Genomic DNA, 22,743 nt, shown 5'->3' with positions numbered 1-22,743 from the left:
AGGACATCTTTCTGGACAGACATCTGATGTTATTTATTAGGGCTGTAACAACTGATAAAACAGATACAAATCATTTCTAAATATAATTAGTAGCAAATTGTTTACACATTGTGAATAAATGTAAGAAGCAAAAATAGAAGTTAAGTATAGAAACTAATTCTATAATTTGTAATGATGTGGGTATAAGTGTGAATTAAGGTGGTCGGACAAACAATCATCCAAGTATAGAAAAATACTCAGTTCTATTTTATTGATTATTGAAATAGTTGTTATTTAGAACCAACCTGCTCTCTCACGGCTTGTAACCATCATCTGTATGTTGTTATTTTGTGGTTAGTTTGTTGATCACTGGTAGGTTGAAATCTATGGGGGACCTCAGAGATCGAACACAAAAACATCTAATAAACACATGACCAGAAATACTGTTGGTTTTATTCCCAGTAAATATGTGTTTTGAAAATCATTTGACACAAACTGTTGATGTTTCCTATTTAGTACTGCCTTAGCACACACACAAAGGAACTAATGTATTTGAATACTTAGGACTTATTAGTTACTAATTAGGACTAGTGATGGCACTGATGTCATTGTTACGTCTACAGTTGAAGAAACAGGCTCAATGACTGGCCAATAACAGACGAGCAGACACACAAAGCAGTGGCCTGATAAATACCCTGTTTTCTGATGGAATGGAATTAAATGCATAACTGAACAAAACCTCACTCAAACATACTAAATGCAAAACCTTCCGAAAAGTACATATTAAATTTTGTTCCTGATCTCATCCTTTGAGTGAGACGCCACATCAAGAAACAGACGGGCTCCGACCTGACACCAACTATCCGGTGAGACCTAAAACCCAAACAGCCACAAGATCCGTTTATCGAGAAATACCATCTTCAAAATGTGTCTGTGCGATGTTTTTTTTTTTTTTCCCAAGATGGCGCTGCAGGAGCAGCAGCTAGTTACGGCAGCTCTCTCTTCTCTTTTTCCTTTTCTATTCTTTTCTATTGTTTCTTGGCCCGTCTTACGGGCTTTCTTTTATGTGGTCACTGCCTTTTGCAAGTCTGCACATAGGGAGACCAATTTTATTACTTTTGTGTTTTGTTTTTTCATTGTTTTTTAACTTTTTTGGGAGTGCGTCGGCGGATCCCCTCAGCTTCGCACATGGCTCCATTGTTTACTCCAGGGATCAGCTGTTTACTCTGCGCGGCCCTGCACCTCTCTACAACGAAAGACCTGAGGTCCCACCTGAAATACGGAGGAAACGGAGAGGCTGCAGAGCAGGACGAAGGCTTCGGGAGAGGAGATGGAGGTACAAACCATACGTTCCATCCATCATTATGGGAAACGTCCGTTCCCTCTCCAACAAGATGGACGAGCTGACTGCGCTGACCCGGCTACAGCAGGAGTACAGGGAGTGTAGCCTCATGTGTTTCACTGAGACGTGGCTGAATGAATCGACGCCGGACTCTGTGGTCGCCCTGGATGGATTCAAACTGGTTCGGGCGGACAGGAGTTCGGGAGACAGTGGTAAGAAGAAAGGAGGAGGACTGGCGGTGTTTATTAACGAGAGATGGTGCAACCCGGCGCACGTCTCTGTTAAGGAACAGCTTTGCACCCGTGACATCGAGGTTCTCGCTGTGGGCATTCGGCCGTTTTACATCCCGAGGGAGTTTTCCCATGTTATAGTGTTTAACGTGTACATCCCTCCATCGGCCGACGCAGCGGCAGCCTGCGAGCGACTCCACGGAGCGGTGACGCGCATGCAGACCCGGCACCCGCAGGCGCTGCTTCTCATCAGCGGGGACTTCAACCACGCCTCGCTCTCCTCCATTCTCCCCACTTTCACTCAGTACGTTAAGTGCCACACCAGGGAAAACAAGACGCTGGACTTACTGTATGCGAACGTTAAGGACGCATACGACTCCAACCCCCTCCCCCCACTCGGCCGCTCTGATCACAACCTGGTGCATCTGCTTCCTGAATACAAACCCAGGGCGAGAAGAGAACCACCCCAGAAGAAGTCAGTGAGAGTGTGGACTGATGAGGCTAGTGAGAGATTGAGAGACTGTTTCCAGACCACGGACTGGGAGACACTCTGCAGCTCTCACGGAGATGACATCAACAGCCTGACCCACTGCATCACTGACTACATCAACTTCTGTGTAGAGAACACTGTACCAACTCGGAGGGTGCGGTGTTTCTCTAACAGCAAGCCCTGGGTGACCCCTGAGCTTAGAGCCCTACTGAAGGAGAAGAGGAGGGCTTTTATTTCAGGGGACAGAGAGGAGCAGAAGAGAGTTCAGCATGAACTCAAATGCAAAATCAGACAGGCCAAGAACAGCTACAGGAGGAAGCTAGAGGAGCGGCTGGAGAACAACAACACTCGAGATGTGTGGAGAGGTCTAAAGACCATCACTGGCCACTGACAGAGAGCAGGCACGGTGGCATCTGATGAAGATCAGGGCTTGGCCAACGAGTTAAATCTGTTCTTCAACAGGTTTGATTCCAGCCCTCCCCCTCCCACTTCACACATCTCCAGTACAGCAGCTACACCCAGCCCCACGCACTCTCACCATTGCACACCACCCCCATCCACAACCATCCCATCTCTGCCCCCCACCTCCACCCCCCTTTGCCTCACTTCTAATCAGGTAAGGAGAGAACTGAGGCGACTTAAGACCAGGAAAGCTGCAGGTCCAGACGGCATTGGACCCGGACTGCTCAGGGACTGTGCTGACCAGCTCTGTGAGGTGGTCACTTACATCTTCAACCTGAGCCTGAGTCTGGAGACGGTCCCGATCCTGTGGAAGACCTCCTGTGTGGTTCCGGTTCCTAAGATGGCGCACGCTAAGGAGCCAAATCACTACAGACCAGTAGCCTTGACCTCCCACCTGATGAAGACCATGGAGAGGCTCATCCTCAGCCACCTTCGCTCAGTGGTCAGCACCGCGATGGACCCGCTGCAGTTTGCCTACAGGCCGAACATCGGGGTGGATGACGCTGTCATCTACCTGCTACACCGGGCGCTGACTCACCTGGAGAATGCTGGAACCGCTGTGAGGGTCATGTTCTTTGACTTCTCCAGCGCCTTCAACACCATCCGGCCAGCTCTGCTGAGAGAGAAGCTGGAAGGGGCAGGAGTGGACGGACGACTGGCTGCATGGACAACCGACTACCTCACCAACAGGCCACAGTATGTGAGGCTACACAACTGTGTGTCAGAGGTGGTGGTTTCCAGCACTGGGGCTCCTCAGGGGATGGTGCTCTCACCGTTCCTTTTCACCCTTTACACATCGGACTTCACGTACGACACCAGCAGTTGTCACCTCCAGAAGTTCTCTGACGACTCGGCCATTGTTGGCTGTGTGTCGGGGGGGAACGAGCTGGAGTACAGGTCAGTCATTGTGGACTTTGTGGACTGGTGTGAGCGCAACCACTTGTGCTTGAACACCAGTAAGACAAAGGAGATGGTGATTGACTTCAGGAGGAGAACACCACAACACACACCGGTGAGCATCCAGGGTTTGGACATTGAGGTAGTAGACAGTTTTAAGTACCTGGGTGTTCACCTCAACAAGAAATTGGACTGGACTCACAACACCGATGCCCTGTACAAGAAGGGCCAAAGTCGCCTCCACCTTCTGAGGAGACTGAGGTCCTTTGGAGTGTGCAGGCCTCTCTTAAGGACATTTTATGACTCTGTGGTAGCCTCTGCTATCCACTACGCCGTGGTCTGCTGGGGAACAGGCAGCACAGACCGGGACAGAAAGAGGCTCAACAAGCTGGTCAGGAGGGCCAGTTCTGTCCTGGGCTGTCCACTGGACTCTGTGGAGGAAGTGAGTGAAAGGAGGATGTTGGCCAAGCTAACATCCATCATGGACAACACCTCTCACCCACTACATCGGACAGTGGAGGCACTGAGCAGCTCCTTCAGTTGCAGACTGTTACACCCTCCATGTAGGAAGGAGCGGTTCCGCAGGTCATTCATTCCCACAGCTGTTAGACTGTACAATGCCACAGTTTAAATACACATGTACAAAACCGGTCCATAGCCCATCTGACTGTATTGTTTTTACTTTATTTTATTTATTTTTTATTACGTATAACATATTATATATGTTAACTCGTAATAGTGTATATAGTTGTAGATTCTCGTAAAATGTTTATTACTTTTGTATTTTTGCACACCCTCTCATTCTTTTTGCACATTGCTGTTGTTCTTTTTGCACTGACCTGCTGTAGCAATTGAATTTCCCCAATGTGGGATCAATAAAGAATATCTTATCTTATCTTATCTTAAAAAAGTGGTTAAGACAGATACCTCATGACGTCTCAGCCCTGGTCTCTGGTCTCTGGTCTCTGGTCTCCTGTCTCCGTACAAGGTGTCTCAGTCCAATCTGTGTTCGTGGGATCAACATCTTTACAGCTCAAACAAGTGTCAGGATCTAATTTATGTTCTGTGAAAAATACTGTTTCAATTTCTACCAAACTCAATGTTCGACTTGAATAAACTTTCTCTGAATTGAAGTCAGATATCATCAAATTCAAAAAGCGACTTACAAGGTTTAAGGCAGTGGCAGCGGCAGCAGCAGCGTGAGGAGGTCAGACCTACTGGAGGTAGGACACCCAGTCTCCCACATGGAGGACGGGGACGTTACCGCTACACTATCTTCTCAGTGCAGTTTTCAGGGGGTCGTCCTTCTTCTCCTCCTCTTCACCATACCACCGTCATTCCCTCTGAAACGATGCACACCTCATTTCCTGGTTTACCTGGTTATTCTCCTCACTTTCTTTTATTTTTTTAGCCTGTCTTCTGATTAAGTGATTTGCACTTTGGATTTAGTATTATGTGGATAAGGTGATGAGACTGATTTATTTATGGACGGGATTTAAAAGAGGATTAAAAAAAGATTTTTTGAATTTCTGTTTGACAAGAAGAGGATTGGATTTCTGCTCTGGATCGAGTTTGTTTTCTACTTTAGCTGTAAGGAGAATTCTATTACCTGTCTAACTGTAACTCACCTTTCCATCAGTTTTGTGAAATCCACCACCTGCCCTTCCACATTCCTCCTCTTGACACCGTCCTCTGTTGCCTTCATCAACATGTCTGCTTTGCTCCGCTCCATCGTATCAGCCACCTTTCTCCTTTACCTGTCACAGTGCGACATACGGCGCCTTCCTCCTCTCTTTCTCCTCTTCAGTCTTTTTTTCGAACTAGTGTGTGCAAGAGGAACAGTCATATTTCATGTCTGCCCTTTCAAAATTAAGTGCCAAGAGGGACTATTATGTGAATAAACACAACAGCTCACTTTTTCTAATAATGGTTAATCAACTGTGACTTCACAGGAAGAAAATCCATTTACCACCTATAAACCACAGTTGGTGCCGTTTACACAGTGCCACCTGGTGTTTAATCTGTCAATAGCACCTAATCTGTTTAGTTCTGATATTTTTAAAGTAGTAAAATAACACAGTGTTTGCTTTGGGAGGTCCTGGCCACAGTCTGTGTCTTTGTTTTAGGTTTGGGCCTGACTTGGTCAGGTGCTGCACACGTCCCCATCAGCCCTGCAGCCCTGCTCGGCGGTGTTGGACTCGTGTCCAAGTGCTCCCTGCCTGGTTTCATCCTTCTTCTGGTCCTTGTCTCGTGTGTGGTTTTGTTTGCATGTGAGCTCCTCCTCTGAGTTCTTGTATTTCTAGTTGCTTCTGTGATGCCCACAAAAGTGTGATCACATTTATGTGAATAGTAATAGATGAGGTTGTGTTTTCTTCTGTAAAGACTTAGTTTCTTACAAAGGGTTAAATAGTGTCAATGCAATGTTGAATTTTACGACAGTAGGTGACAGCGTGAGTCTGTGGTTTACGGCAAAGGTCGTAACCTCTAGCGTGTCTCGCGCCGTCTTTCCTCATAATGGCGGAAGGAAAGCCACGTCTCCCTGTCTCATTAATTCTTTCCTGTATTACAGGTTAGTAACATGTATAAACTAACCAAAAGTTCTGTTAACAAAGTACAAGAGACGATGTTGATGACCAGTTAGTTTGTTTGCATTTGTAAGAACGGTATTTACCGCGAGTAGTGACAATAGCGGCCGCACATGTTTAATTGCTAGCTAACATGCTGGTCGGCGATAAACGATTAGCTTGGGCCATATGTCAATGCTAATAGTTGAGTATTTACACAGTGACTACTGCTCTTTATCCTTATTATTATATATATTCATTCTCATGTTGGAATTCAGTTGTGTAAGTGTGAATTTAAGAGTTTGAACATGGTTAAGATTTGTTTATGAATACTGTGTACATGTCCAAGTAATACTTAATAGTATTTTTGTTGTAGTGCCTGTAAGAGGTAAATAGAGCCAAAACTTTATTTGGATAGCTGAGAAAAGAGATGTGGGAAAGTTAGATGAGTTCCACATGAAGTTAGGATTCAATTGTGTTTGTTTTATGAACATGAAAGGTGTATAAAAACGCATAATGTGCAATGATAACACTGAGAACGGACACCATGTACAGTTTTTAGTGACAAAGTTGTATGAATAAGTGTATGTACGTTTGTGTAAATAAACATAATGGCAGAGAGCTCAGCGAAGGAAAGCCACGTCTCCCTGTCTCATTAATTCTTTCCTGTATTCCAGGATGTGTATAGCTGCTTACAGGTGCTGCATCCTGGTACCTGTAACACTTCCTGTCTGGTGACTGTTCTCTGTGTCTTGCCTTGTCCCCTTTCCTAGGTTAGTGAGTCATGCCATGATCCTCTTTGTTCAGGTTTAGCTCCCCATTGTTTAGCTGTAGTTTTGCTTTATGCTTGTTTCTTGGTTTGGTTCGATACTTTGTGGGGTTTCACTCTTCATAGTGATTTTCTGTTTGAACCTTTGTTTTTTCTTTTAGTACCTTTACTTTCCACATTTTGCATTAACTGCAACCACCTCTGTCCTGTCCTCACAGTCTGACAGGGAAGATCATAACTTCGGTCTATGTCGTTCTCCCATCCAAACAGCGATATCGGACAGAGTAATCTGATGGAAGTACATCCACTTCCCGATGGTTCAGTCCAAACAGAAGGACATCAAGTACTTCTTCTTCTTACCATTGAGCCCCACTTGAGGTGGAAGAATTACACCAGGGGAAGACGTACATCAGCCATGGACGCAGTGGCTGATAACATGGATGATAATATACTCACGAAGGAGGATATCCAACTATTCATCTAACCCTTCTCTTCTCAGGCCCTACGCTCAGCCCACTCTGCAGAGTTTCAGTCTTCACTCCCAGACTCTATCGCCGGGATTATTGTTCACTGTGGTACAAATGACACAGTACGCAGACAATCCGAAAGGACTAAAGTCGATTTTAACAACCTCTTTAACTCTCTGAAACACCCTTGCCCATCATAGGTCGTAGTTATGAAAGTTTGAGCAGGATCCTTAGCCTTCGTGCTCGGCTCTAGTCCACCTGCAGGACTCATACTGAAGGTTTTAATCATATCTTGAATCTCTGTGACTCTTTTTCAAAGCAGACGGAATATACCCAAACAATTCTGGCACCAAGTTGCTAGCAGCTAACATTCAATGTGTGGCAGATGACGGTCACAAGACTGATTCTTTATATCCCACATGCATGTGCCAGAATTAGGCAGAAGTTGCTAGAGTGTCCCTCAGTATTACAGTAAAATAACAACTGGTTAGGTCCCTCAGATTCAGGCTGTGCAGCCCTGAATTCAAACCCCTTCCATCTGTGAGAACTTGACCTAAGCTACAATCATTCAGCAGACTCAGGAGCAAAGCTGCTGTCTGCTGGATCCACAGTGGAAACTGAACACCATGAGGAACAGAGAAGTCGACTGAAATCACATACAATATGCAGAGTATGTTTGATAAAGGAGGTAGAGCTGGAAAAGTTTTTGCTTTATCTCCGAATCACAGAGGAATCGTCAGGAGAGGAAACAGTGGGGACTGCACGTTTGGAGGGAATGATTAGCGCTGGAGACTGAGCTGCTCTGATGATGGTTTAAATGAGACAGCAGCATCCTCCTCCTCTCTGTTCAAGACTGAGGAGCAGCAGTGTATGTGGACTGTCCTGCTGATCCATCTCCACACCTTCAACACCCCATTTACTGAGCTTCTTTATGCCGGGTTTAGGTTCTGGTTTCATTTTGGTTCCTCAGTGTCTCTGTGTTCTCTGCAGTAGAGAGTCTCCACTGTTGGTGAAACACGCTGTACAGTGTCACACACAGCTTGGGTTATTTAGTACCAACCTGATCTCTCATCGGCTGGAAATGTACCTGACATGTTTATCATATCTGTTGTTGATGATTGGCAGGTTGAAATCTACGCTGTCCACGTCCAGCGACTGCACAGCTTTCCTCTGCCATTTACTAAAGTTATGTTTTGAGCAGTTCTTTCTGTTGTACCCTGTAGTTAACATCATGTGTCATGGTGAAAAATCTTGTGTCAAGCACTTTAGCACTCTAGCCATCATCAGCTGGCCGTGGAAGCCAGTTATAATAAATAATAAAAGGCGAATCATAGTAGATGTTTCTTACAAAGCTGTAAACAGTTTTATTATTGTGACATCAGAGCAGCAGAACAAACCAAAAAAGCAGAAGATACATTCATCAGAAACAGAGGTACCGCTCTCTGATGAGGCTCCATTTATAAAGGTTTATGTATCCTGCTGAAATTAATGATGAAGACATACTATACAGTAGTACTAATATATATAAATATATATATATGTGTGTGTGTGTGTGTTCACTATATTATTCACTTCTTTTATCAGTTAGGAGTCATTAATAATAAGTTTTAGTAATAACTGGAATTTGGTCTAGATGTCTTATAGCTCTTTCTGGAAGATGGTAACATCTTCCTAATGCATTAAAAAGATAAAACTACAATGTGTTGTAGAAAAAGATTTTACATGAATTGTTGTTCTCAAAAGGTTTAAAGTGCCAGTGAATTAATTAATTGCAGCTCAAATACACTTTCTAAAAGGGACATCATGAGAGAGTGGTACTGAAACACAGTTCACATGCTGAACATACACCTGTTTGTAAGTCACTTGGTGTGTTAAGGTGTGGTGCCACGCTCCCTCTCTTCTAATCTATGTACAGGTGCTACATCGAACCATACAGAGCATGTGATTGGCTGCTAGCAATCAGGTGATCTAACAATCCAGAGAAGTGCAGTGCAGAGAAACAGGAACATTCAAACCCAAAATCAAAAGGTAAATGAAAAAGTGAAAATAGTTTAACAGAACTTTGTGGGAGGGGTCACATCTCAGTCTCAGCCAAAAAGCTCTCACCTAGACCTGATGTCAGCAAAACCATCTGGGGGCTGGAGTCTGTAGGGTTAAAGAATGACATGTTTAGGTCTTCACAACAGATTGGAAAGACCAGACCAGCACGAGAAACCTGTGGATCATTTCCCAAATCACTGCTCAGTTTTTAGATTGATTTTCTTTCACTGGCTTCAGTTTATTCCTGAACAAATCACAGAAGATCACTCAGTCTTCACAGCTTCATATGAAAATTGAGATTAAAGGAACAGTTTGAAAAGCTATTACCGCCTGTTACGAACTAGTCCAGCATAGAACCCCCATAACACCAGGGCTATGTCCACCAGGTGAAGACCATAGGGTGGCTGTGGCTCAATAGGTAGAGCAGTTGACTGCCAGTTACAGGATTGGTGGTTCGATTCCTGGCTGCCATGTCACATGCCTTGAGCAAGATACTGAACCCTAACTGAAGTTAGATCTGCCATTGGTGTGTGAGTGTGAATGGGTGAATGAGACACAGTGTAAAGTGCTTTGAGTACCAGCTAGGTAGAAAAGCATTTACCATTTGTCTATCATCAGAAAAAAGGGGGCGTGATGTTGTATACTCATGGTACGTCGCAGAAACTAATAGTTTCTGAATTATTCCTGTCTGACAAATTGGACCTGAACCCGTTCATGGTGTCATTTAAATGTCTGCTGGTACCACTTCATGGTCTGTCCAGCAAATGTGAAAATACTGTGTGGCCAGAAGTACTGAGAGCCCAGTTTAGCATAAAGAGCGGAGGGAAGCTGAGCAGTTGGCTGAGTTCTGTCCAGGTCCTGGACTCTCTGCGGGTTAAAACGTACCAGCAGTCAAATATGTGAATTTCAAAATGTATGAACCTAAATTTATAGAAAGGAAGCACTTAAAGTCACTACAATCAGGTCCAGTACATTCAACATGTTTTTACACTTTGTTTGGTTTTGTTTTATTTTTACATATTTAATGGACAACGTACCAAGTTGAAGAGTTCCTTTACAGCTAACAACTTGTTACCTATTGCTAGCTGTAGCAACATGCTAACCTGGTACAGGCCGTACATTTTCATTTACTGGAGGTGAAAAGGTTCTGAAACCATGACACGCATGGTCCCGTCATGTCTCATTTCTGTCTTCTGGAACAACAACATATATTTTGTCTGGACTTAAGTTAGCAGTCTATCAGCTGCTGTCGTGGGGCATTCAGGGACAGTACAGAGTGTAGGTCATATGTGATTAGGAGGCCCCAGTCCCCCCATGAGAAAAATCAAACCAAAAACATTAGGTATGAATGAAACTGTGGATTAGGAAAATCATTCAAATATTTACTGTACGCACATGAGAATGGTATGAATAATACTCACTGCTGAACTATTCATTTAAAGCAAATCAATCTAAAAACTGACATTGGGGAAAGATTGAAATTTACAGTTTCTGTTATTTCAGTTAAAGTTTCAGTGTTTCCTCTGTTTTCACCCAATAAAATAAAGGGTTGATGTGTTTTACTATGAATTGTATTAAAGTGACACCAGCTTCCAGTTTACGTGAATTCAACATTAAACTGAATGAGCAGGTTAGTTTTGGAATCAGCAGCTTTGTTTTTCTATTTTAAATGTAGGTGTTGCTGCGTGTTTAATATATTCAGTTCTGGATCAAGAAGGACAACTCCAGAACTTCAGACCACACAGCAGAGTGGAATAACAGAGGAACCACTGAGATTTTACTCCTTGTATGAGTTGTGAGGAACTGGATTAGATAAAAACCAGATTCACATGTATACAGAACACAGAACCTCCTACTGTCATTGAGGACACATCACAGCACCATCAAGGTGGTACAGAACCAGATCAGCACAATGAACTTCACTCAAAAAATCATTATGACATCCTCTACCAGTAAAACCAGTGCAGTAAACTGGACCAGTACCAGACCAATTTGTACGGCATTATTCCCCACTCAAATTAATCAAAATGAATAATGGTAACTTGTACCAGTAGAACTACTGCATTACAGGTGTGTGGAGTTCTGTAGCAGTAAAACCATAATGTAAACTGGACCAGTAGAGCTAGTATGGTAAACTGGTTCATGGAAAACTAGTGTGGTAAACAGTACCAGTAGAACATTTAATATTAAACTACACCAGAAGAACCAGTTTGTCATTCTGTATCATTGGTACCAGAAGTAACAAACTGGTAACATAAAGCCAGAATAGTGGACTGGGTCTAGTGCCAGTATAGCAAATAGTATGGAAAGCTGGACTGGTAGAACCAGTAATATAGACCACATAGACCAGTTCTTGTGTGACCAGTAGGATCAACTGGATCAGTGAGCCCAGTGTCTTTATTCTTTACTGGTTTTGTTGTTCAGCGTGATTTGCTATATTTCTGGGGACCGGTACAGAAAGTGGAGCAGTCTGTAAGAGAGGGCAGTCTGTAAGGGGACAGTCTGTAAGAGAGGGCAGTCTGTAAGAGAGGACAGTCTGAAAGAGAGGGCAGTCTGTAAGAGAGGGCAGCCTGTAAGAGAGGGCAGCCTGAAAGAGAGGGCAGTCTGTAAGAGAGGGCAGTCTGAAAGAGAGGGCAGTCTGAAAGAGAGGGCAGCCTGTAAGAGAGGGCAGCCTGAAAGAGAGGGCAGCCTGAAAGAGAGGGCAGTCTGTAAGAGAGGGCAGTCTGAAAGAGAGGGCAGTCTGAAAGAGAGGGCAGCCTGTAAGAGAAGGCAGTCTGTAAGAGAGGGCAGCCTGAAAGAGAGGGCAGCCTGAAAGAGAGGGCAGTCTGTAAGAGAGGGCAGTCTGAAAGAGAGGGCAGTCTGAAAGAGAGGGCAGCCTGTAAGAGAGGGCAGCCTGAAAGAGAGGGCAGTCTGAAAGGGGACAGTCTGTAAGAGAGGGCAGTGTGAAAGAGAGGACAGTCTGAAAGAGAGGGCAGTCTGAAAGAGAGGGCAGCCTGTAAGAGAAGGCAGTCTGTAAGAGAGGGCAGTCTGAAAGGGGACAGTCTGTAAGAGAGGGCAGTGTGAAAGAGAGGGCAGTCTGTAAGAGAGGGCAGTCTGAAAGAGAGGGCAGCCTGTAAGAGAGGGCAGTCTGAAAGAGAGGGCAGCCTGAAAGAGAGGGCAGCCTGTAAGAGAGGGCAGTCTGTAAGAGAGGGCAGTCTGAAAGAGAGGGCAGTCTGTAAGAGAGGGCAGCCTGTAAGAGAGGGCAGTCTGTAAGAGAGGGCAGTCTGTAAGAGAGGGCAGTGTGAAAGAGAGGACAGTCTGTAAGAGAGGGCAGTCTGAAAGAGAGGGCAGTCTGAAAGAGAGGGCAGCCTGAAAGAGAGGGCAGCCTGTAAGACAGGGCAGTCTGTAAGAGAGGACAGTCTGTAAGAGAGGGCAGTCTGAAAGAGAGGGCAGTCTGTAAGAGAGGGCAGTCTGAAAGAGAGGAAAGTCTGTAAGAGAGGGCAGCCTGTAAGAGAGGGCAGCCTGTAAGAGAGGAAAGTCTGTAAGAGAGGGCAGTCTGAAAGAGAGGGCAGTCTGAAAGAGAGGGCAGCCTGTAAGAGAGGGCAGTCTGAAAGAGAGGAAAGTCTTAAAGGGAGGGCAGTCTGAAAGAGAGGGCAGCCTGAAAGAGAGGGCAGTCTGAAAGAGAGGGCAGCCTGAAAGAGAGGGCAGCCTGTAAGAGAGGGCAGTCTGAAAGAGAGGGCAGTCTGTAAGAGAGGACAGTCTGTAAGAGAGGACAGTCTGTAAGAGAGGAAAGTCTGAAAGAGAGGGCAGCCTGTAAGAGAGGGCAGCCTGTAAGAGAGGGCAGTCTGAAAGAGAGGGCAGTCTGTAAGAGAGGACAGTCTGTAAGAGAGGACAGTCTGTAAGAGAGGAAAGTCTGAAAGGGGACAGTCTGTAAATGGGGCAGTGGAAGAGGACAGTTTTCATGGTCTGTGGGGGGAAATGTGAGGGGGGGTGTTCAGCCCTTACTGCTGTGGGGTAGCCAGATGGGGGGCTGGTACTTGTCTCTGATGGGCTGGTACTTGTCCCTGATTGGCAGAAGGGCACTGCTAGAGGCGGGGCCTGGCACCTGGGATGGAGCCTCTCTGTCATCATCCTCCTCTCCTTCAGACAGCAGGTCACAGATCTGCTGCTGGAGCTCAGGACTGATGTCATTCTCTGACAGAACCAGAACCCGCAGACTGGTCGGGTAGTTCTCCACCATGTCCAAGAACACCTGGACACAGAGACCGGAGTCATTCAGAAAGCTGAACAAAACTTTATTCATACAAAATGACCGTCACAGATCACAGCAGCTCAGAGATGTTAATCGGACTTTAGGTTCCTGTCTTTAGACTACTTCATTGTTTATTACTAATATTATATTAATGATGGGTCGACCTGTGCTGATTGGTTGGTCAGTCCAGTCCCCTCCAGGTCCAGGACCTCCAGGGTCCTGCTGGAGGCCACAGCAACCGCCAGCATGCCTGCAATCTGGTCGCCTGGTGAGAGAATCTGAATATTAAACTCAATATAAGACATGTGAACCAGAACAGAATCACACATTACCAAAATATTCAGGACAATAACTAACCGAACCAGAACAATGTGAACTAAAATTACCAATATAAACTGATTGATCAGAACTAGAACCTTAACTACCAGAAACAACCACAACCATCTCAGCCACAATATTATATAGCAGAACAACCACAGCCAGAAAATCAACTGCCAGAACCACATTGTCACAAGGTTGTTGTTCATTCTGTCTCTTATGTCTCTGTGCTGTCATCTTTTAACACTTCATACAGGACCTCAGGTCCAGAGGTTCCCTGATCCTGAGTGTCTGGACCTATAGACCCGTTTGGTATTAAGTTCATGCCACAAAGCAGAACCATCTTCACGACAATGCCTTCAAAGGTCATTTTCTGACCACAGAAAGTCGAGCACTAGCACACAGAGCCATGTAGTGTAGTTACCCAGCGGGTTGTAGTCCAGGTTGAGCACTCGGAGCTGGGAGCTGTGAGCAACAGCGATGGCAAGACGAGCCCAGCCTTTAGAGCTGATTCCTGGGTTAGCGCTCAGAGTCAGCTCCCTCAAACCTGCACACGACAAAACACAACAAAAGCTGATCCTCAGTGATCATCTCTCACCTTACAAACTGGAATTCCGCCTTACTTCAGTGTGCCAGTTGTTGGTCTGGAAAATAAGATTTCAGGGCTGAGAAGTTTGTTGGCCGGTGTCAGGACTCTAACAGGTTCTGTTTCTAGTATTTCCCACAGGTATGTTACTGTTATCGAAGCCAAAGGCAGTTACCAGCTCCTGATCCAGCTTCGCTCTAATGCTGCCAGGATCTGATCCCATTAAAAATGTAGAGGCTGCTGCTGTCGACTCACGTTACAGCCTGAACCCGAGTCCGTTGCAGATACACCTGAAACTAATTCACCTTTTAAATTAAAGGTTTTATGCAGAACCAGCAGTAACATTGATGATGATGTCGTTTTCTTACGGTTGTAAAATTCCACATCCAGAAAAGTGAGTTTTCTTTGTTTTGACAACATCACAATGTGAAGGTCATGAGCTGACCGGAGACACACTAACGAGCACGTGCGGTTGAGGCTAAATGTTTTCTGCTCATGAACCATGTGAGTGACAAGACACTACCTCTCAGTCCTCATTCCTCGTCCTTCCTCGTTTCCATGTGGTTGCTAAGTGGTTCCGGTTTCTAGGGTGGTAACAAGCTGGGTGATTCTGTGGGGTAGTTTTCAGTAGTTGCTAAACTGTTTCAAGAGACTTTTCAGGTATTCATTAGGTATTCATTACCTGACTTTGCTCCATCTGGTGGCAGCATCCCACAGATCAGACCCAGAGCCTCGTCTCCGAGCATGCAGTCTCCCAGATCGAGACAGACCAGCGTTGGGTGGGTCGACAGGGCCGGGTTCAGAGTCACCAGGCCTGCATCCAACAGTGGGCTTCCATGGAGACTGAAGGAGAAACAGAGTCTTACAAATCAATCACTTAGTAACTTGCATGGTCCCCAGAGGATGAATCCTGATGGTTCAGGTGACCTCCCTGATATTTCCTGGAGGACAGTGAGCCCAACTGACCGGTCAGGATTCGTCTGTATTTTGTTCAGTCCATCAGTACTTGGATCAACAGCGTATTAGAGATTTGTTAGTTTGCCTAGCAACATGAAAACAAAACCTGCTGCCTGCTGGTCTACTCACAACAGGGTCTGCAGAGATCTGTTGGTCTTCAGGGCGTCGGCCAGGTGTCGTGTCCGACTAATGCTGGAGACGACGCCCAGGTTGAGGTTGAGCTGAGCGAGTGAGCGCGACTCTGCAACACTGCGGCAGACACGTCCAAAGTCACGGTCGGAGAGCTGGCAGCCACGGACTGACAGCAGCCGGACGCTGTCCTCCTTCAGACTCTCACAGATGTCCTGAACCTCAGCTGCCGACAGCAGCTCCCCTGTGATCTGAATGGAGGCTGGCAGCATCCTGGACAGAACGGGGAGCACTGGAATACCTGGAGGAACAGGAAAGGGAAAAAAACAGTCGCTGAATAAATTCTACTGAACTGAACGGTTAGCTGAGGTCCATCGGGTGCTATAGGCTGGTCCTTGGTCCTTGCCAAGTAGAGCAGGTTTCCAGGTTCTGTAGCTGTTCTGGTTCTTTCATTTAAGTTCAAACAATAAATCATTTTAAGTAGGCTGAAATGAATGTCTCCGTTCTCACAACGACCAATCAGAGACCAGAATCTTCACTCTGAAGAGCCAACCAAACTGTTTCCTACAACTCCCATCATCCTCAGCTGTCCTGTGTTGCTAACATGCTAATCAGGTACAAATACTGACTAGGTATTGATTGAGCTTCATTGTACATATGTAGATAACTGATCCGTTTAAGGTAATTAACTCTTATTAATAGGTGTTTGTTAAACACACCAGAGCTGATCGATCATTAATTAATCGAAAGTATTGATCAGCATTAGCAGGTCTGCCTGGAACTGATTAGATGATTAGTTAAGTAATCAATAATGAACTCGTTGTAACAAGCAGATCAATTAACCTGATATATGATCGATCAGCTCACGCGGGGAGGATCGAGACTCTCACGCGCTGATGTCATCATTCGCTGATCCAGATCCTCTGATCCCGCCGCAGGCCACGCCGGTTCTGATCCACGGCGGAGCACATGAGAGGCGAACGATCCGGGACCTGGTATCGATCGATCGGGTTGGATCAACAGCAGGGATCCGGGGGGTTCGGTGCGGTGCAAACCGGACAGGGTGTCTGTCTGTCTGTCTGTCGGTCGGTCGGTCGGTGAGTCCCGGTGTTTCTGCAGGTGTCCGTTACTATGGGACACAGAGAGGGGAGAGAGAGCAGGAGGGCTCCCTCTGACAGGGTTACTGGAGCCAGACACAGAACGAAAGAATTTTAGGATTAAAATATATAATACAACAGCTGCTCTGTTTATCTAATTATATCATTATTATTAATGATTATACTTTTACACATTATCACCGTATTGTAACTTTATAATTTATCTTAAAAGATTTTTTGTCACATTATTCAGTTTGTTTAAACCTAATAATAAAACGTATATGTAAAGAAGAACAAAGAAAAGCTACATCAAAAATAATAACAAATAATCTATATTATTTAATACATACAGATACAGAAAAGTCACTAATTTAGAGCTTTTTTGTCATAGTTACATTCACATAAAAGTTCACCAATAACACATACACACAATATATTACACATTTTTTTTTCTTTTTTTAAATATCAACTTAAAGTCACATTCTTCATTTTCTTGCGCGTACAATTGATTTTTCACATGTTAAAACACGAGTTTAAGTTCTGATCCGAGTAATTCATCGATCACATAGGCGATCTTTACCGTTGTTACGTCACGTTTAAATCCTCCTCAGTCTGTGACGTTACGTGGAATTTTTTTTTATTATTATCATTTGAGCGGTTGTTATTATTATTGTTGATTGGACATGATTATTTATTATTGACCTGATCGATAAATACTAAAAACACAAACAAACGCGATACAGATCCCGCTCAGGATTTCCAAAGTAAAAGCCTTACTGTGTAAACGGCAACACAGATATTAAATCTACTTTAACCTCAATATTCTATTTCTTTTTTTTTTTTTTTTTTTTTGAGGGGATACAGAAAAATGTTAATTTCATGATAGGTGTTGGTAAAACATTCGGATCATTATTACATCTCAAAGTTATTTCAAAGGCATTTTGCGTCTGACGTCATCGGTGCAATACCTGACGTATGGGCGACGTGTGATCAGCTGCTGCAGCGGCTAACAGCTAACGGCTAACACCTGAAGCTCCCAGACGCCGGTCAGACAGGTGAGACACTTAAATCTTCACCTCTGGAGGTTTTATGGTTCTTTCAGGAATTAAACAGGAAGAAGATGGAATTTAAAAACCGGGGATATAAACGAGTTCGTCACAGAAACCATCAGGCAGCAGCTGTTAGCTTTATTAGCCGCTAGCAGCTCCAGGTTTAGAAAACTGGAGGCAGAGCGAGAGTAGAACCGACGAACTGTCCCGTTACTGTCCGCTTTAAACAGCCTGACAGACAAACGTGAAGCCAACGGAGCGCTAAGAGTTAGCCGGTAGCATCCAGTAGTCATTGTAAGTCAGGTCGAGCTTATTCTGGAGTTTCCGTAAACGAACAAACTGGTTCTACTGGAAAAACGTCCGAAGTTGGTTCGTCTCCGTTTTTTCTTAATCTTATTATTTTTATGAGTCGAACACAGAGCGTCTGTAGTTTTTACAGGAACAAATCTGCAGTTCTGAACCAAAGAGGAGAAAACCAGTGTCCGACCAGAACTGGTAGCAGTTGACTAGTAGCAGTTGACTAGTAGCAGTTGACTAGTAGCAGTTGACTAGTAGGAGTTGACTAGTAGGAGTTGACTAGTAGCAGTTGACTGGTAGGAGTTGACTAGTAGGAGTTGACTAGTAGGAGTTGACTGGTAGCAGTTGACTGGTAGGAGTTGACTGGTAGGAGTTGACTAGTAGGAGTTGACTAGTAGGAGTTGACTGGTAGGAGTTGACTAGTAGGAGTTGACTAGTAGGAGTTGACTAGTAGGAGTTGACTGGTAGGAGTTGACTAGTAGCAGTTGACTGGTAGCAGTTGACTAGTAGCAGTTGACTAGTAGGAGTTGACTAGTAGCAGTTGACTAGTAGCAGTTGACTAGTAGCAGTTGACTGGTCCAGTTGACTAGTAGCAGTTGACTAGTAGCAGTTGACTAGTAGAAGTTGACTGGTAGAAGTTGACTAGTAGCAGTTGACTAGTAGCAGTTGACTAGTAGCAGTTGACTAGTAGCAGTTGACTAGTAGGAGTTGACTAGTAGCAGTTGACTAGTAGCAGTTGACTAGTAGCAGTTGACTGGTCCAGTTGACTAGTAGCAGTTGACTAGTAGCAGTTGACTAGTAGCAGTTGACTGGTCCAGTTGACTAGTAGCAGTTGACTGGTCCAGTTGACTAGTAGCAGTTGACTGGTCCAGTTGACTAGTAGCAGTTGACTAGTAGGAGTTGACTAGTAGCAGTTGACTGTTAGCAGTTGACTGGTCCAGTTGACTAGTAGCAGTTGACTGGTCCAGTTGACTAGTAGCAGTTGACTAGTAGCAGTTGACTAGTAGGAGTTGACTAGTAGCAGTTGACTGGTAGGAGTTGACTAGTAGGAGTTGACTAGTAGCAGTTGACTGGTAGCAGTTGACTAGTAGGAGTTGACTAGTAGGAGTTGACTAGTAGGAGTTGACTAGTAGGAGTTGACTGGTAGGAGTTGACTAGTAGGAGTTGACTAGTAGCAGTTGACTAGTAGGAGTTGACTAGTAGCAGTTGACTAGTAGCAGTTGACTAGTAGCAGTTGACTGGTCCAGTTGACTAGTAGCAGTTGACTAGTAGCAGTTGACTGGTCCAGTTGACTAGTAGCAGTTGACTAGTAGCAGTTGACTGGTCCAGTTGACTAGTAGCAGTTGACTGGTCCAGTTGACTAGTAGCAGTTGACTGGTAGGAGTTGACTAGTAGGAGTTGACTGGTAGGAGTTGACTAGTAGCAGTTGACTGGTAGCAGTTGACTAGTAGCAGTTGACTAGTAGGAGTTGACTAGTAGGAGTTGACTAGTAGCAGTTGACTAGTAGCAGTTGACTGGTCCAGTTGACTAGTAGCAGTTGACTAGTAGCAGTTGACTAGTAGAAGTTGACTAGTAGAAGTTGACTAGTAGCAGTTGACTAGTAGCAGTTGACTAGTAGCAGTTGACTGGTAGCAGTTGACTAGTAGGAGTTGACTAGTAGGAGTTGACTAGTAGGAGTTGACTAGTAGGAGTTGACTGGTCCAGTTGACTAGTAGCAGTTGACTAGTAGCAGTTGACTAGTAGCAGTTGACTGGTCCAGTTGACTAGTAGCAGTTGACTAGTAGCAGTTGACTAGTAGGAGTTGACTAGTAGGAGTTGACTGGTAGGAGTTGACTAGTAGGAGTTGACTAGTAGGAGTTGACTAGTAGGAGTTGACTAGTAGCAGTTGACTGGTAGCAGTTGACTAGTAGCAGTTGACTGGTAGCAGTTGACTAGTAGCAGTTGACTGGTAGCAGTTGACTAGTAGCAGTTGACTAGTAGCAGTTGACTAGTAGGAGTTGACTAGTAGCAGTTGACTAGTAGCAGTTGACTAGTAGGAGTTGACTAGTAGCAGTTGACTAGTAGGAGTTGACTAGTAGCAGTTGACTGGTCCAGTTGACTAGTAGGAGTTGACCAGTAGCAGTTGACTAGTAGGAGTTGACTAGTAGGAGTTGACTAGTAGCAGTTGACTGTTAGCAGTTGACTGGTCCAGTTGACTAGTAGCAGTTGACTGGTCCAGTTGACTAGTAGCAGTTGACTAGTAGCAGTTGACTAGTAGGAGTTGACTAGTAGCAGTTGACTGGTAGGAGTTGACTAGTAGCAGTTGACTGGTAGCAGTTGACTGGTAGCAGTTGACTAGTAGGAGTTGACTAGTAGCAGTTGACTAGTAGCAGTTGACTGGTAGCAGTTGACTAGTAGGAGTTGACTGGTAGCAGTTGACTAGTAGCAGTTGACTAGTAGGAGTTGACTAGTAGGAGTTGACTAGTAGCAGTTGACTAGTAGCAGTTGACTGGTCCAGTTGACTAGTAGCAGTTGACTAGTAGCAGTTGACTGGTCCAGTTGACTAGTAGCAGTTGACTAGTAGCAGTTGACTGGTCCAGTTGACTAGTAGCAGTTGACTGGTCCAGTTGACTAGTAGCAGTTGACTGGTCCAGTTGACTAGTAGGAGTTGACTGGTAGCAGTTGACTAGTAGCAGTTGACTGGTAGGAGTTGACTAGTAGGAGTTGACTAGTAGCAGTTGACTGGTAGCAGTTGACTGGTAGGAGTTGACTAGTAGCAGTTGACTAGTAGCAGTTGACTAGTAGGAGTTGACTGGTAGCAGTTGACTAGTAGGAGTTGACTAGTAGGAGTTGACTAGTAGCAGTTGACTAGTAGCAGTTGACTGGTCCAGTTGACTAGTAGCAGTTGACTAGTAGCAGTTGACTGGTCCAGTTGACTGGTAGCAGTTGACTAGTAGCAGTTGACTGGTCCAGTTGACTAGTAGCAGTTGACTGGTCCAGTTGACTAGTAGGAGTTGACTGGTAGCAGTTGACTGGTCCAGTTGACTGGTAGCAGTTGACTGGTAGCAGTCGTTTAAATATTTTCTCTGTTTGACCAGTTTGGGTCAGGAACTGGTTTTTGCTGCTACTCAGACTAAGACTAGACAAAGATGGGTTCAGTAGTTTTCAGCAGTGTCGGGTCAGTTCAGGATCTGGACTATTTTCGATGGCGGATGAATCCACACTTGTTCCGTATGTGACTCAGTGTCCCTCTCCCCTCTCTCCCTCCTACAGAGCTGCTGTGTCTGTGGATGGAAGTGTGCAGCTCTGTGATGGGACCAGAGAGAGTCTTACCGAGCTCCGAGGACGAGCTGGGGGAGGATGAGCGTCCAGTCGACGGAGGGCTGCTGCCAGGGGGGGCGGTGTGGAGTGGTGGGGCGGAGGCGGCCGAGGAGGAGGGGGTGCAGGGAGGAGAGATGGCGCTGGACGGAGAAGAGGAGGAAGAAGAGGAGGAGGTGAACAGTGGAGGATATTATTATCAACCTCTGAACCAAGATCCCGATGGTCTGAACGGTACCGAGCCGCCGGAGGAGGAGGACGAGGAGAGGGGGGAGGATGCCTTACACACTGAGCAGCTGCAGCAGGTGCAGCAGAGGATAGAGGTGAGTCGTCATGTATGTAGCTGAAATACGTCATGTATGTTTGAGCACAGCCAGTCCAGTGTATACAAATACTCAAGTAGCAGTACTCATCTCCTGCACTCAAGTACAACTATTGCTTACTGTAAAAGTCAAAGTGAGTGTCTGTGGTTTGTTTCCGTGTTTTCTCATCACAGGTCAACCAGTGTTTCCAATATTGTGTCCACCCCCTCTTCATGTGTCTCTCTCTCCACCAGGTGATGGGTCTCCATCTTCCTGAAGCGCCGCCTCCCGACAGTGATGAGGAGGAGGATCCGGAGGGGGCGGCGGCCCTCAGGAGCCGAGCCTCCATCCCGATGGATGCAGGTCAGTACCAGAAGTATGAACCTTCACCACAGTATCAAATGGAAGCAAAAGTAAAAGTACTTTTACTCCGTGTCCGCTGCAGACCACGTGGAGCTGGTGAAGAGGACGATGGCGGCAGTGGCGTTGCCGTCTCTCGGTGTGCCGCCGTGGGCCAGAGAGATCTCAGACGACCAGTGGACAGACATGGTCCAACACACGCTGCAGAGCCGACAGAGCGCCGGAGCCCTGCGCCTCGCCCGCAGGAGCAACGTCAGCGGACCCTGAAGCTGGAACCTTTAGTTTCTGGTCGTTTGGTTTGGTGGTGACTGAAGCAGGTGAAGGTTGAAACTGGTGGATTTTATTTTGTACCTTTTCCACCTGTTCGCTCGAAATCACGACTGACCGCTGCGTGTTCACGTCACAGGAACGAACCGAACAACATGTCTCTAAAATGACGCTTAATGATTTGTCGATTCATTCGAGTAACCTTTAGTTTTCCATCGATTACACTCAGACACTGCAGTTTGATCAAAGCTCTAACAGCAAACAGCTCCTAGTTTGTTTTCCGTGTAAAATATTGACGTTGAAGTCACATTCCACCTGAAATCCTCTCAATGATTTTCTTTGAATCTGTTGGTGTAAAACAAACTGTCAAACATGTTGCTTTATTTCTTTTATTTTTTTCTGTACATACATGAACATCTGTACAAAATCAGACTTTCATACTATGTAATGCTTTAACTAATTAAAGTACAACATATTTACAAGATGACGAGAAGCAGCGTTCACATCATTTTAGTGTCAGGACCGGAGAGGAGATGCTGACTGTCGACTTCCTTTCACTACATGTTTCAGAATTGTAAAAACTTGTATACTCACAGGTCCAAATCCCAAACTT

The 22,743-nt window shown here is 45.3% G+C and overlaps 2 protein-coding genes across 3 annotated transcripts; one reads left to right on the top strand and one right to left on the bottom strand.

Annotated features, from left to right (window-relative positions):
- Window positions 1-8,540: 8,540 nt before the first annotated feature.
- On the bottom strand, window positions 8,541-17,598 carry lrrc73 (leucine rich repeat containing 73). The gene is made up of 8 exons (XM_026353949.1): window positions 17,527-17,598; window positions 16,305-16,644; window positions 15,462-15,762; window positions 15,058-15,218; window positions 14,214-14,336; window positions 13,636-13,736; window positions 13,225-13,471; window positions 8,541-9,345 (listed from the first exon to the last, which is right to left on the bottom strand). The coding sequence occupies exons 3-8, from the start codon at window positions 15,731-15,733 to the stop codon at window positions 9,275-9,277; spliced, it is 975 nt and encodes a 324-aa protein (XP_026209734.1). The 5' UTR covers window positions 15,734-15,762; window positions 16,305-16,644; window positions 17,527-17,598; the 3' UTR covers window positions 8,541-9,274.
- On the top strand, window positions 17,423-22,614 carry mea1 (male-enhanced antigen 1). 2 transcript variants are annotated; one of them, XM_026353950.1, is made up of 4 exons: window positions 17,423-17,613; window positions 21,157-21,524; window positions 21,758-21,866; window positions 21,949-22,614. In XM_026353950.1, exons 2-4 carry the CDS (start codon window positions 21,174-21,176, stop codon window positions 22,128-22,130), a joined length of 642 nt encoding a protein of 213 aa, XP_026209735.1. In that variant the 5' UTR covers window positions 17,423-17,613; window positions 21,157-21,173; the 3' UTR covers window positions 22,131-22,614. The 2 variants fall into 2 exon arrangements, with proteins under 2 accessions (XP_026209735.1, XP_026209737.1); XM_026353952.1 differs by lacking the exon at window positions 17,423-17,613 and adding an exon at window positions 17,638-17,976.
- The last annotated feature ends 129 nt before the right edge of the window (window positions 22,615-22,743 follow it).

This window comes from Anabas testudineus, chromosome 15 (assembly GCF_900324465.2).
Source record: "Anabas testudineus chromosome 15, fAnaTes1.2, whole genome shotgun sequence".
NCBI classification, from domain to species: Eukaryota; Metazoa; Chordata; class Actinopteri; order Anabantiformes; family Anabantidae; genus Anabas; species Anabas testudineus.
Note: the sequence above shows the minus strand (reverse complement) of the source record. Positions and strands in the feature narration are given on the sequence as shown.

Coding starts and splice junctions, on each gene's coding strand:
- mea1 (XM_026353950.1), top strand. CDS start 21,174: ATGGAAGTGTGCAGCTCTGTGATGGGACCAGAGAGAGTCTTACCGAGC. Junction 21,525..21,757: donor AGGTGCAGCAGAGGATAGAG/GTGAGTCGTCAT, acceptor TCTCTCCACCAG/GTGATGGGTCTCCATCTTCC. Junction 21,867..21,948: donor CTCCATCCCGATGGATGCAG/GTCAGTACCAGA, acceptor TGTCCGCTGCAG/ACCACGTGGAGCTGGTGAAG.
- lrrc73 (XM_026353949.1), bottom strand. CDS start 15,733: ATGCTGCCAGCCTCCATTCAGATCACAGGGGAGCTGCTGTCGGCAGCT. Junction 13,737..14,213: donor CCTGGACTACAACCCGCTGG/GTAACTACACTA, acceptor TTCTCTCACCAG/GCGACCAGATTGCAGGCATG. Junction 9,346..13,224: donor CATCTGGCTACCCCACAGCA/GTAAGGGCTGAA, acceptor TTAACCCTACAG/ACTCCAGCCCCCAGATGGTT.